The sequence below is a fragment of the Elgaria multicarinata genome, chromosome 4, assembly GCF_023053635.1.
Source record: "Elgaria multicarinata webbii isolate HBS135686 ecotype San Diego chromosome 4, rElgMul1.1.pri, whole genome shotgun sequence".
NCBI classification, from domain to species: Eukaryota; Metazoa; Chordata; class Lepidosauria; order Squamata; family Anguidae; genus Elgaria; species Elgaria multicarinata.
Window position 1 is genome coordinate 38,115,406 of NC_086174.1, and position 15,369 is coordinate 38,130,774.

General features: G+C 39.9%; 1 protein-coding gene across 2 annotated transcripts in view; it reads right to left on the reverse strand.

Annotated features, from left to right (window-relative positions):
- TP53BP2 (tumor protein p53 binding protein 2) overlaps positions 1-15,369 on the reverse strand; it is a 65,005-nt gene that overhangs the window by 1,731 nt on the left and 47,905 nt on the right. For both annotated transcript variants that reach the window (XM_063124111.1, XM_063124110.1), the window contains 6 exons: positions 13,906-14,386; positions 11,766-12,544; positions 9,330-9,467; positions 8,970-9,103; positions 8,169-8,335; positions 5,434-5,633 (listed from right to left, as the gene is read on the reverse strand). In XM_063124111.1, coding sequence (XP_062980181.1) covers positions 5,434-5,633; positions 8,169-8,335; positions 8,970-9,103; positions 9,330-9,467; positions 11,766-12,544; positions 13,906-14,386 — 1,899 coding nt within the window. The remainder of the gene's footprint in view (positions 1-5,433; positions 5,634-8,168; positions 8,336-8,969; positions 9,104-9,329; positions 9,468-11,765; positions 12,545-13,905; positions 14,387-15,369) is intronic.

Genomic DNA, 15,369 nt, shown 5'->3' on the forward strand with positions numbered 1-15,369 from the left:
CGGATCACAGGGCATGTCCAGCATTACCTTCCAATTTCCTGGCTTTGTGGCATTTGAGCCAGCAAGAGATAGCCATAGCCATAACTCTATTCTTAAACCTGCAGGTTTGTTTTAATCATTCAGTTTCCCTGGTTTTTAAAGAGGAGCTTATGACAGTATTCTGAGAAACACAAACTAAAAAAAAACCCATGAACAAGCCATTAACTGAGTATATGTGTACAAATGAACAGCTATGTCCCTGAGTAAGCTTGCACATGATTCCAGCATAGCTTTTTCCTTTTCCTCGCTACCTTCATTATTGATCTGTCAATCAGTGAGAGTGATTTCCTCAGCCTTAAAAATTACCTCATTCTTATCTCAGTTGGTGGTTTCCTGCTACCCCTTCCACACTGTCAGAATGCTGACAGGAATACTGGAATTTGTTTCGAAATACTGGCAGCATTCTAGTTTCTGAGTGAAACTGAGCATAGCCAACATAACTCTACCAGCAGCTGCTGCCATCGTTTTTCATGGGGCAGAAAACCCCTGATAACTTTTATACCACTGCTCAGAATATCATCAAACGACCTCTTCCACAAGCCCAAACATTAGTTGTTTATCACAAAATTTGAAAGTGATATTTATTATTATTATTATTATTATTATTATTATTATTATTATTATTTATTTATTTATATAGCACCATCAATGCACATGGTGCTGTACAGAGTATAACAGTAAATAGCAAGGCCCTGCCGCATAGGCTTACATTCTAATAAAATCATAGTAAAGCAATAAGGAGGGGAAGAGAATGGAAACAGGCACAGGGTAGGGTAAAACTAACAGTATAACAGTATAACTAACAGTCTAAAGTCTGAGCAACATCAAGTTTTAAAAGCTTTAGGAAAAAGAAAAGTTTTTAGCTGAGCTTTAAAAGCTGTGATTGAACTTGTAGTTCTCAAATGTTCTGGAAGAGCGTTCCAGGCGTAAGGGGCAGCAGAAGAGAATGGACTAAGCCGAGCAAGGGAAGTAGAGACCCTTGGGCAGGTGAGAAACATGGCGTCAGAGGAGCGAAGAGCACGAGCAGGGCAATAGTTTGAGATGAGAGAGGAGAGATAGGGCGGAGCTAGACCGTGGAAAGCTTTGAAGGTCAACAGGAGAAGTTTATATTGGATTCTGAAGTGAATTGGAAACCAATGAAGAGATTTCAGAAGTGGAGTAACATGGTCAGAGCGGCGAGCCAAGAAGATGATCTTCGCGGCAGCGTGGTGGACAGAAACGAACGGACTGACCACAGCTTGGATTAACCAGTACAAAAATGTTAACTTTCACCACTTTTTAACTGCTGTACTTATGGCAATTTGTATTGGATCAGTTTGAAATTATGCACAATTGAAGACCTCATCAAGTTTAGTTATTAACTCAACAGGTGTAATTTTATTAGTAGTAGAATCCTGAGGTTTATGATAGAAGTTTTTGTTGTTGTTGTTGGCCATTCACACTATCTAAAGGAGCTCTCCTATAACCCTTTAATTCTTTCCCTGCTTCCATTTCTATCTTTTTTCCCCGTTTCTTGTGATATATTTTAGATGGTAAGCTCTTCTGCGCTGAGATCTATGCTCTTGTATTCTGTGAAGTGCTACCTAATGATGTAATAATTATTATGCCAAGTGCTCTGGAATACACTCTGTTTATGTCAGGAAGACCGCTTTGCAGCCCTATTGATGTGAGGGGGATTGAACCATGGCAATAGTCTCTATTGGCAACCATAACTTCTATTTTGGCCTTTGAATATGTCATTTCGATGCATGGAACTGACAGTCAGGGGTGCACAAATTTAGGCCTGGCTTATTAACCAGCCACAATTTATGATCATCACCACCACACCTTCTCCTTTTAGAGTCCTGGAGCATGTGCAGAGAATTTGGGTGATGGGTATGGGTTTCTCTCTGTGCTGGGCTTTTGCAGTGTGTGCAAACTGCTGGCTTCTGCAAAGACAAATAGGAAGCAAGAGAAACTACATAGCCTTTCCTTCCCCCAAATTTTCCACGGAGGAAAATTTCTCTCCTGTGAGCTGTGTTTGCTGGAAGCACAGGAAAAATGCAACAGGTAATGCAAATTAGGCACAATTATAATTTAATGAATAATTCCCAACACGTTTTAAATATATTTGTCTGAGGAAATTGATCAACAACGAAAGCAATATAAACTGCATCTCCTTCTAGCATCTTCTAGCCCTTAATTTGTAGAGTGGTGTCTCCAAGTATTACTGTTTGCTAGAGATTGTTTCACTACAAATGCTTAACAGTAAGTGGAAGCCATAAGGCCAACATTCAAGCAGCTCAGTAGTTTGGTATTTTGTGGCTTTCCTAAAGAAGCCAAAGTTTTATAGGGATAGGCCAAGAGTAACCAAGTTCTTGTGATCTGCAATCCTTGTTGAGCTATGAAATGGGAAAGCAAGCTGCATAAAACCATTATTGGTACTAAGGATTGAAGAACATCCTATTTTCATCACACAAGGACATGTCCGTGGAGATTTCTAAAAGCAAAGTTTCCGATGCACTTCTAAGCCCTACAGTGTACACACATTCAAAGGTACTTTTCCAGCTTTTGTTCCTAACAGCTTCTACAACAGGACAATCAGCTGTGGTTTGGTAGTGCCTGTGTAGTCTGCATTGCAAAGCTGTAAGGCTGGGGACTCCAATGTGGTGCCCACTGACACCTTTCTCAGTGCCAACCAGGCCCCTGTCCCTCCCCTAGTTTTGTTTTACTTCCTAAGATTTAAAAAAAATTAAACTGGAAGGTTGCCATGCTGGAAAGCAAAGTGCTGCCCTCTTTATTTGGGTTCAAAAGAGCAGTTTTGGGTTTTGGAGCTCAGCCCTACCTCTGCCGTGTACTTAAGATTCTTGGGCAACTTACTTTTTTTAGTCTCACCAATTTGCCTTCTGGGAAATGCCCATAGGAGCATAGTTGGGGTGGGGGCAATTTCAGCTCACAGCCACTTTTTAAAGTCAAAGCTTGTTTATTGGGGGGAAATGCCACATGTTCTACCTTTTTCATCTCTCATTACAGTGTTTTATTCTTCCTAAAGTTGCCATGCTTCTATACCATCAACAGCTTTCATCCTCCTCAGTAGACATCATTAATTGTGTTCGTTGTGCTGCTTCCCTAGCCTTGTATTTTAAAAAAAACCATCAGAGTAGTAGTACTACAGAATCATAGAATAGTAGAGTTGGAGAGGGCCTATACTGTCATCGAGTCCAACCCCCTACTCAATGCAGGAATCTACCTGGAAGCATATTTAACAGATAGCTGTCCAGCTGCCTTGAATGCCTCTAGTGTGGGAGAGCCCACGACCTCACTAGGTAATTGGTCCCATTGTCATACTGCTCTAACAGTCAGGAAGTTTTTCCTGAAGTCCAGCCAGAATCTGGCTTCCAGTAACTTGAGCCCATTATTCAGTGTCCTGGGAGGATCGAGAAGAGATCCTGGCCCTCCTCTGTGTGACAACCTTTCAAGTATTTAAAGAGTGCTATCATGTCTCCCCTCAGTCTTCTCTTCTCCAGGTTAAACATGCCCAGTTCTTTCAGTCTCTCCTCATAGGGCTTTGTTTCCAGACCCTCCTCTGAACCCCCTCCAGCGTATCTGCATCCTTCTTGAAAACCTCCAAATCCTGATGCCACATCCAATACCAATAATGGCAGACTATTAATCACTGGCTAGTCAAGGAAGGACTTGAGTAAAGGAAATGAGTAAATTAACTATGGGTAATGAAGCTTAAATAGGTGGGACTATGGTTCAGAAGACACAAATGTCAGAATCATTTTGAAACAAAAGCAAAATTCCAGCAGATATGTCCATTTCACACTATTTTAAAAAGTGTTGCTTGAAGAAAAGGGAAAAAATGCTGAAGGTAGTCTCAAGGATTTTAAAGATATACTTTCTGAAAGAAGCATTTTAAGGACAGATAAGCAGCAGCAGCAGAAGGCAGTATTTCTGACAAATATAAGGGTGAAGCGAGGGTATTCCATTTATAAAGCTCATTTTGAAAACCTAGGATTCCATTCTTCAAAGCTGCCTTTTGAAAATGTTCATGTTTGTGAATACACGGATAATCTGTGAAGATGCTGATCATCAAATACCAATCAGCTGAAACCAAGACAAGCTAAAACTCTGCCAGCACTGAAGGATTATCTGCTGGACCAGAGATACTAGACATGTATAAAGAGATTAAGAAAGAGAGGAATTATAAATAAAGTGATGCCAAAGTCCATCTGCTACAGTTTTACTGTAGCATGGAGGGGCCAAGAATGATACAAATGGGAAAAAAGCTGTGTACAGTGCCATGAAGAACAGAAAAGGAGAAATCAAATGCATTCATCACTGTTATATATTGCCTTTACTTGTTATTGAACTTTTACGGATCCCAAAAGTGATTAGCAAACACCTGAAAATTGAGTAAAGTCAAAAAGAGAAACACATACTGACATATAAGACATAACTGCCACAATTCAGTGTTCAAATTATACTTGAGTTAAACTCAATGTAAGTCCTACTTACAGTAGACCTACTGAAATTAATGGGACAAATTAATTTTGACTAACATCCCATTCACTTCCATGGGTCTACTCTAAGTAGGACTTAAACTGGAGCACTTAGCTACTGTTTTAAAAGGCCACCAAAGGGACATGCCTCAATTTCACAAACAAACAAACAAAAATAGGGAAGGGAATCGAAGCTTGTATATTTCACTAAGAGTCTACTACCTTTCCTCCCATAAAAATGCACTAATTTTATGCAAAGTAAAATATGTAGCTGATCAAATACTGTAAGAATGCTTTAGATGCTTTCCTTCTTGGAGAAAGATAGGAAAGAAATAGAACACACAAGCAGCAGCCATGTAAGGAGGTTTTCATCAAAAAGTCAGGTCTCTCACAAATGTTTGGGGATTAATCAAGGCTCTTGTTAGATCCCTTGGATTCCAGTATAATAAATCCTGCATTTTCACAGCAAAATCACCTTTTTGTTTCTATTTTAAAGATATGTTGTTGTTGTTGTTGTTGTTGTTGTTTTAGGGTCCAGTTTGATGGCAGACAAATTTGTATAATCATTCAAAATATTATTTCCAATATATCACATGCTCCAATACAACATAATGAACAACTGAAATTATCAAAGAAATGTAACTGTTTGTTACATATGAGGGGGTGAATTACCCTGTAAAGAGGTACCATTTAAGCAACTGCATGACTGATTTCATGCACGGGAACCTTTTGGGAAAGACATCAAGGTTGTAGATAGGCACAACCACTCAATTCTACAGATAGAAAGGAATTTACAATACTGTTCCACCACTCTGGCATGCCAAAAATATGTGCTATAAAACTTGAAACAGCTGGTTCTTGGGCCAGTTTTAGCTGTGTGAATAGTTTGATGGTAACTGTTTCTACCTACCCCAAGTAAGTTGCGTGGCACGTATCCTTCCTTGTCGCTTAGCTGTGCCCACCACCACTCTATTTCTTCTTCATCTTCCCGGCGAAGGACTGTCATGCAGTCTCCTCCTCTCATGGACAGTTCATCATCATTCTGAGCTTCATAATCCCAGAGAGCATAGACCACTCCTTTGTTCATTATTCCCATTTTTTCTTGTACTCCTACAACAGAGAAGCCAAAACTTAGTCACATCTGATATGAAACCACAGTTTGCCTCATGATGACTAGCTCAAAAACTTGAACTGTATAATCAGAATTAATAGTCCTGGGAAAGGCAAGAGCAAACATAGGAATTATAAACATATTAAAGAGTTTTTTGAACAGGTTGCAGGAATGTCCAAGCAATTATAGGATCAAAATGGTATGAATAAACTAGTATGCAACTCAAAGTGTGAAAATATTGCCTGAAGACTGCAGCAATTAACACACCATCTGCAGTCACAGAATTATTGCTTCTCTCCAGTAATGAAGTAAATATTTTGTCCATACTAAGTAAATAATCTGCTGCAATGAACAAAATAGACAAACATGATTTTTTCCCCTTAGTTCCATCATCATATCTATTGCAAAAATTATTCAGTTCTCATATCCATTTTCTACTTTTCAATTCAACAAGGTTTTCCTTCATTTGTTTGGCCTACACTTATGGGAATTTACCACCCAGTAGAAATCCCTGTCATTTATACCACTAAGGGTAAAAACATTCTGAATAGTGGATCGTACCCACAGCTCAATCTTGTGAGTGGGTCAACAGTTAGTCCATCTCACTGCTTCCATCTACTATTCTATTCAATTGGTGCCAACTCCTCCCTCCAACATATGAAAAGTTCATAAAGGGAATTTATGAGAGAAGCAGCAATGGAATTGTGATTATCACATTTCTTTATTCCGTTTCAGATCATTTATTAAATTTGGATGACCCCTCAATTATAACACCCACCACACCAAAACGATCAAGTAGCACATTAACCCATATCTGCTCATTCAAAGAAGTTGAAGATCACCCTTACCATCCATCACCACACTTTCAATGGCCAAGGGTGTCTTGCATGCAATTAATTATAAGAGCAAGAGTAATACAGATAACACACTATATGAATACAACAGTATGGTTCTGGGTAGATATGTCAACACAAGAGTCCTAGGGTATGGAGTTAGGCAACAGAGGTACAATCCAAGCTTACTGGGAAAATATACATTCTGTACATGTATGCCCCAAGTTCGATATTTTGTATCTCCACTGGAAGGATTTATGATACAGCAATGACTGGGAAAGACTGAGACCTTAGAAAACTGCTACTAGTCACCATATCAGACCTACATGAACCAATGGTCTGACTCCAGGGAAGGCAGCTATGCTTATCCAAGGATTCTTTAGCAAGTTTGCTCAAAAGATTTCCTAAAGCAGGCTTCCTCCCATCCTGCCCATTTACTCCTTTCTACATCAGAGTTAGGAAATGTAGCCCCAGATATTTTGGGGCTGCAACTCCCATCAGCCCTAGACTGCACAGCCAATGATGAAGCATCATGGGAGCTGCAGTCCAACATCATCTGGAAGGCCACACATCTACACGATATATAAGCAATCTGTTTTAGCACCATTCTTCAATGTAGATTAGTACATTATAGAAAAACTAACCAAAGTGAAGTATTTGAATGCAGTCGAGAGTTAATTTCATTTCCCCCAATATATCGAAGAGTATGTGACATCTTAAGAGATGTTAAAGCCATCAACGCATAATGTATAAGATTGCACACTTAAACTCTCCGAGCAAAGATTAATTTAAATTCATTAAGACTTGCTGAAGCAGCTTTTATGTATGTATGTTCTTTGCAACTAAAAGGGATTAGGAAAATATTACACAGGAATGCATAGTATCTTCTTTACTGCTGTCAAATATACCAAGTCTTTCTGGTTTATATAATAATAATAATAATAATAATAATAATAATAATAATAAGAAGAAGAAGAAGAAGAAGAAGAAGAAGAAGAAGAAGAAGAAGAAGAAGTCGTCATTTCTATCCTGCTCCTTCCAGATACAGCTGATGGTTAGATTTCAATCCATTAAAAAAAATACCATAGGAAAGTGCAGAAAGACAGAAACAATCTGATCTACCTCCATGCCAGAAGCAATGATGTTTAATAGTAAGTAAACATTAGTGGTGGATGACCAGAGTCTACTTGCAATATTTAAATCTCAGAACAGCCAAAAAAACACACCATTAAAATATTACTGCAATATACTCTTCTCAATCTATATCTTTCATATTCACAAAGGAACAGTTGATTTCAATCTCCACTTGACGCTTTCACATTTAACTCCCCTATCCATTCCTAACCAATACGTTAGAGTCTTATGGCCTCATCATTCTAGGCTTATTCCAGCTGGGAAAACACATAAACCAAGGAGAGAGATCTCAGAGGAGAGTCACTGATTGTAAATGAAAGGCAGTAGTTAATGAGAAGAAACTGACCCAGTTAGAAGCAGAAAACCTTAAAACAGAAAGGAAACAAGAGTTGTTGCCTCCAGAGAAGTTCTGAGAAAACAAAAGCCAAAAAACACTTTTCATTAACCTTTAACAGTGCTTTAACTTGCTATCTATGAGGCAATCTTTATTCTATAGCTTCTAAACACCAAGAGAAATGCACCTCCAGCATAACTGCTATTCTAAAGAAGCCAAATTATGGCACATACCATAAAGAAACTGGGAACACTGTGTGTAGCCTTCTTCCATTTCTTCACACTTGTCCGCTGCAGTCTGCAAGTCACTGTACGTTGTGGCAAACACAGCAGCACCAGATTCCACTAGGAATTTGCACACTTGGACATTATTGCAAGATGCTGCACAATGCAATGGTGTCCTACAAATTGCAAAGAAGAAGAAAAAGAAGCATCTCATTATCTTTTCACACATATCTTTACTCATGAAAAAAAAAACTACTAAAATGTGAAACATTGGTCAACTGAAGTTCGTGGAAGAGGGTGGGAAAAATTCTTAACCCCTTTTATTGGTAACAGCTATACTTCACCACAACTGCTTTCTGCAGGAGAAACTGCTGTGAATAACCAATATGGACAACCATTTTCATTCATGCTACGGTATCTACAATTGAAGAAAGCACACTTCTGCCATCGCTCAACCCAAACTTCCCTCCACATCTCACTAACAGAGTGCTCTACCTACACTGTCAGTAACTCTAACTGAAGTGCTCTGTTTTACATCAGAAGAGTAAGTCTAATCCAGAGCATCATTCAACAGCTGCTTGAATTATCAACTATTCTATTCAACTGGTGGCAACTCCTCCCTCCAAGGAATGAAAAGTTCATAAAGGGAATTTTCCTGTGAGGCAGAGAAGCAGCACTGGAATTATGATTGTCACATTTATTTAGTCCAATTCATATCCTTTATTAAATTTGGCTGACACTTCAGTATCAGACTTCAGTAGCATATAAACTTATATACATGAATTCAAAGAAGCTGAAGATCACCCTTACCATCCATCACTATCTGCAGCATTTACATTTACACCAAACTGTACCAGGAATTTCACAATTTCTGTGTGACCGGCACACACAGCATTGTGAAGTGCAGTGATGCCCTCATCATTGGGCAAGCTGGGATCTTCAACCTATGGAGCAAAAGGAAGAGGCAAAGAACCCTAAGTAAATGTTTCTATTAAGCACAGTACCTTCTTATATCTCTCAGTTTATTGTATATGTAAACCCATATTATATCATCATCTGACAATGCTCAGAAGTGGAACTCACATATGCCATCCTTGAATATGACTATAACTAAGAATTCATGCAATTCTAAAAGAAGTTCAAAGTTTCTCACACAATACTGGTGCTTACCTCATAAATGATTCGCTGCACAAGGTCAAATTCTCCCTCAAGAGAGGAATCTAGAAGCAAAGCAAGAGGATTGAATTTCACTCGCATTCCATGGTCAATCCTGTCTGAGCCGACTTTGCGCAAGTTTGTCCTTTTACCCTGGAGAGAAAAATAAGACAAGTGTTTATAGGGACAATTGTACTGAAAAATCATTCTAAAATTGAAACATCTATTGGAATAATACCATCTTCTAAAGGAAGCTAAAAGCTTTAATTAGAAAAATCACTAATTACATTATGATGAAAACCTCAAGTAGTTAGCTCACATACTTTCCTTTGAAGAATGAGGAGCGGCTATTAGAAAATTTGGATGGGATGAAGCAAGGGACAAAGGGGGCTAAGAAGAAGCAAAAGCTGCAAAGCACAAAAAGAGCATTGATAATTAGATGAGATGGGTATGAAAACATGAAGAACAGAGCAAGGAGAAGGAGGAGGAGGAGGAGAAATAATAATAATAATAATAATAATAATAATAATAATAATAATAATAATAATTTGATGCTGTACCAGAAACAAGGGATAGGGTCATTATTAGTGTAGCAAATACGAGTCATTATATGAATGAGTTAGTAAGGACGTTTATCTCACAACTGATATCCCCTGAAGCATCAGTTGGAGGCAAAAATGAGAAACCAAAATGTAAGGATATAAGTAATCAAGCAACATGTATGATTTCAATGGAGTAACAATGGGGGCGGGGGGAATACTTGGTGAAAATCTAAACTGTGTACTAGCTTTCCAATCCAGTAATTTCTTTACTTTATTTTTCAAAATCATAAATACTTGCAATGATTAACACAATCCCAAAGCAAGAACTTAAATAACTCTATCCACCCTTCAGTATTTGATAAGTGAAAATGGGTATTGTGGAAGTTGCTCACTGGAGGAACTTGGGAGGATAAAACATTTTACAGCTATGTGAAATAAAGTTCAGATTCTGTGGCATATTATGTTTGACCTAGGATTTCTGTGTTTAATACTTGTGTTGTAACAGCAATATTGACCCCAGCTGGTTGAGAAGCAGCAATAAACACTATTCAGAGGCATATGTAAATTTTGACAGATGTCAGGCTAAAAAACGTCAACAGAAATGAGTCATGTTGACTGTAGTGCAATTCACATCACAGAGGGGGGAAAAGGCTCCTCACTTCTTCACAGAATCTACTTTCAGCAGTTATAAAACATTTGTGATCTTTCAAGTACAAAAGCATCTGTGTGTTTTAAGTATGGCATTACTACATCCCAAACCAGTTACATAAATAATTAACTCAAAAAAGCAAAATGGTAACAATTCAAAACAGTTTGTGTGGCAAACTGGGATTTGGAGATTCCCCCTGCCCAACTTTTCGAAACCAAGGATTTAGGACACATTTAACCGTTTTGCTATTTAGCACGACACATTAAAGGACTATTAGCAAGACTATTCCAAAGTGAATCCTAGAAACATTAGGAAAAGCAACAGCAAAACAGAAAACAGTCCAAAAGCCAATTCAAAACCAAGAGACTGGTGGCAAAAATTATTTTTGGATGAAGGTGAAAAGAAGGTTCTGAGAGAGCAAATTCTCTTGCATGTGCAAGTTGTCAGGGTGCAGTGGGAAATGCAGAAAATTAATTTGCGCCTTAAGTATTTGCAACTGCCTGCATGTATGACATACCAGGCTCAACATGGGTTGTTTAACCCCTGATGAGCTAAGGTGTGTGTCAGGCACGATTTTGAATAATCAACCCCAGATCGGGGTGATTGGGGAGCTGCCATCTCGTACAAATCTGGCCACCATAGGTTATTTGAGTAAAACAACCCTCAAATAACCCTTGGTTTGTAGTAAGGTTATACAAGGGTTGCTTAACGCACAGTGGCCTGATTCGAAATACATGGCAATCCCCCAACTGGGGGTTGCATATTCAAAATGGTGCCCAGGATGCACTGCAGCTCATCAGAGGTTAAACAACCCAAGGTGAACCTTACATGTTGTGCAAAGCAAGCCATACCCTCACTTTTACCATTGCAAGTAACTTGTAGTTCTAACATATGATCCAGAAATGCTACTGAAGGTATTTAGGTATTACTAACTTATCAATGTCAAGAGGAGATGCTGATTAAATTGCCGTCAATATGACCTGAGACATTTAGCTGAGATTTGTCCCACAGAACTAAAACCTCTTCTGTAATAACAGGTACAATCCACTGACTATCACTGAATCACATCCTTCTCTCACTTCAGTCTGAAAAGAGCTTCCATAAGTTGAAGTTAGAAGATAATGCACAGCAGCAATGTGTGGCTGACAATCAATAGAGCTGTGTCACCTTGACTACAGAGTCCTAAACGGCAGAAATGCCACAATATACCATTTCAATGATAAGTGCCTAAAATGACAGAAACAGATTATTTCTACTTACAGGTGGTAAAGAGAACTGCCCAGTGACTTCAGGGGGTCGCATACTGAATGAGTCCTCTCCAAAATTCTCTGGTTCTCCTGAAGGATATGGAGGTGGTGGGTAGGGAGGATATTCTTCCATGTACATTTCTATGGGCATGGGCATATCTAGACTTGGTTCTTCCATTTCAGGCTGAGTAATGGAAGCGTTGTCTGATGTCCCCTCAGGAACACTATCTAGTCCTGATGAAGGCAGAGAACCAGTGTTCTGATCAGTAGTTGGGCTTTCCACCTCCTCTGCAATAGTTGGCTCAGGTGGTGTAGGAACCACTTCTTTTGTCACTTCTGTGCTCAGGTAAGGGTTTGGGATTTCAGCTGAGCTCTCAGTAATGACTGCTGAAGTTTGCTTTGATGGGTATGATGGGGCTGAAATAGTCTCCATAGCAGCCAGAGTTGTTCTCTGGTACAAGAGCTTCTGAATATTAGGGCCATTAGGACCTTCTGGCTCAGTAATGGAGCTACGTTTCTTCAGCGGTCTTGGTGCATTGGATAGTTTTTTCCGAAGAGCCTCTAGATCTGCATCACTTTGATTTCTGTAAGGATTTGACAAGAAAGGCAAAAGCTTGGTCGGGCTCAGCGGACGAGGAATACGTTCTGTTTCGTTATTTTCACTGGCCGAAGCTGTAGCCTCCATTTCGGGCTCTGGACTGGCCGGCTTGCCTTGGCTATTTGAATAAACATTCTCCATCTGCTGCTGTTGATTAGGGGGGCCAGCTCCAGCAATAACTGGCTTCCCATACACTGAGGAGAAATTCAGAAAGTAAGCCATAAAATGTCTGGCAAAGAAAACAAGCAAATGCAAAGCTTAACTACTAAGCACTTTGCATAAATAAGACATCACACAAATTCAGTAGTTTGCAGCAAAACTGCTAATATGAGCAGTCCATCAGATACATGCACCCCTCTCTCTCCCATATTCCTTGGGGAATATGATAGAGCATAAGGGATCCTGAGTTCCATTCCTACCTTGCTTTATTTTAAGTGATCACTTTCTCCTATTTTTGACTAAATCATCCCTGGTACACTGTAGATCACAAAGAAAGTACAGTAAATGCGTAAGTGTCATTTCTACCATAGGCTGATTTTAATATTAATATTTCAGCTGAAAAGCAGCTGGCCTGTTCAGCAGTACATCTGCACTGAAATTTTCAATGAAACTCCAAGCTGTGAGCTTGATTTTTATTCATAGCTTCATTGGATTACAGTCACAAAGGGACAACTGCGGCAAATCAGAAATAGTGATCCTCGGTACAGGGCTGGGTCCAGACTTAGTCACGCTAATTAAAATCAATGGAACTAGTCATGACAAATGTGAGTCTCATCTACTTCAAGTGGTCTAAGTACAACTAAGTCTGGATCGAAGCCATAACATTTAAGACCCTCTGGCCTTAAGGAAACCTATGAATTGCAGCAACAGAAAGAGTAATCATCGGTCCTGTGCTTTAAGGCATTTTTCCTTAACACACATCTGAAGGTCAAGATCCAAACCCAATTTTAAAAAAGTATTTTATAAGAATACAATTAAAAATGTGTACAACTGAGGAACTGCAACAAAACATCTGTTCTTTCCCCAGCCTAAGCCCAAACTCAGCCAATCCCAAACTTAACACTATCCTGAAGGCCAAAATATCTGGAGGGCCACATGCTGCCCACTCCTGGCTTATGGCCCCTTCCAATGCCCCTTTAGGGCAGGGGTAGGCAAACCTTTTGGGCCCTCGGGCACATTTGGCAATTTGAGAAACTGTTCTGGGCACCACCAAAAAATGGGTGCACTGCAAAGGAAAGCATCAGCCTGCAACCACCTGCCATCTTCATTTCCTAAGTAGGCCTCTGAGCTCCACTGTAGCCCAGAGGCATTCATGGGAAAAGATTGGAGCAGCTCAAGGCACTCACTTTACATTGATCCCAGCTGCTAGTAAGAAACATTTTTTAAAAAAAGAAAAAGTGGGAGAGGTAGGGCAGTTAGTGGGTGCCAAGAAAATGGTCTGCAGGCACACTGGTGTCTGCGGGCACCATGTTCCCTTCCCCTACTTTAGAAAATCCCAGTTTCCTTTGGTGAAACAGAACATGCCTTGGAAAAGTGAAATGGCATCCAAACTCACCACTTGGAAAATGTGGTCTGGTTTGTGCCCTCGTCAGTGCACTCTGCACCGCCTGTTGAAAGTTCTTTCCAGGTGTCTGCTGTTTGGTGTACATGCTGTAGATTGAACTTGCCGCCACTGTCTGCGGCTTCCGAAAAGGGGGTGGAGGGGCTTCTTTGGCTGGCTGAGGGGTGAAAGGTCTCACAGCTGCTGCAGGAGGGCTCTCTTGTTTGAGAAGAGTGAGATCAGGATTCGTAGCAGGGCCACTTGGAGACACACAGATTCTTTGCTGCACCTGCTGAGCTGCTGGTGGGGTCAGTGGGGTTGGTGGTTTCTGCTTGCTCCCCGCGGCTGCAATTGTCAGAGGCAGTTTCTGAACATTACCATCAGGCTTAACATCTGGGGAGGGCACCTGACCAGCTTGACCAAAGTATGGTAAATTGATCTGTTTTGGTTTGGTGGGAACAGGCGGTGGTATTTTTGCCACATTTTTAGTGCCCACCTGCAAAGCAAAACAATAACCAAGAAAATCAAAAACTATTCTAACAGTGTTGGGTCAAAGCGAAAACTAAATTATTCTAGGAAAGCAAATCCAAGACATACATGGGTCTGCAAATAGTATGCTAAGAGATTACTATCTCATACCCTTTCTCATGAATGGTGTGTCGGTAGCAAAGTTTCTCACCGGCTGGAGAGAACGCAGCTAGAAAGATATTACGTGCGCACAGACAGCAAGAGACAGACCACAGCATACAGCAGTTCTTCAATAACGTTTTACTGAGGCTTTAGACTTAGGTTGCATGAATATATTTACAGCACAGCATTTCATACTCACAGTACCGACAGCATTTTACACAGGAGAGAAGCGTAGGGTATTTTGACACAAGACTTATATACTTTACATTATCTATACAGACAATTTAGCCACTGATTGGCACTGATTGACAATTAGACCACTCCTGCCAATACTCAGGCAATTAACCTTGACATCTGAGTAGTCTTATGAAACATCTTGCAAGTCTTGCATCAGCCGGGGTGAGCCTAAAACTGTGGACAATGGAAATTCAATCCCGGACATGGTGTGCTTTAAGATGCAGCTTCAAAATATATATTTAGATAACACTCCCAGTTATTTCTCAGTTCTTCAGCAGGCAACAAATAAATTAGATCCATAAAATGGTCATATCATACTTAAGTCCCATGTTAAGACTAAGAGGGGCAAATCATATTTGTACAATCTCCTTTTAAAAATTTAGATCACCTCCTATACCCCTAAAGGTAGGGTGACCATATGAAAAGGAGGACGGGGCTCCTGTATCTTTAACAGTTGCATAGAAAAGGGGATTTCAGCAGGTATCATTTGTATATATGGAGAACCTGGTGATAATTCCCTCTTCCTCACAACAGTTAAAGGTGCAGGAGCTATACTGCAGCTATACTGTAACCAGATTTAAAAGAAGGCAGGGCACCTGCAGCTTTAACTGT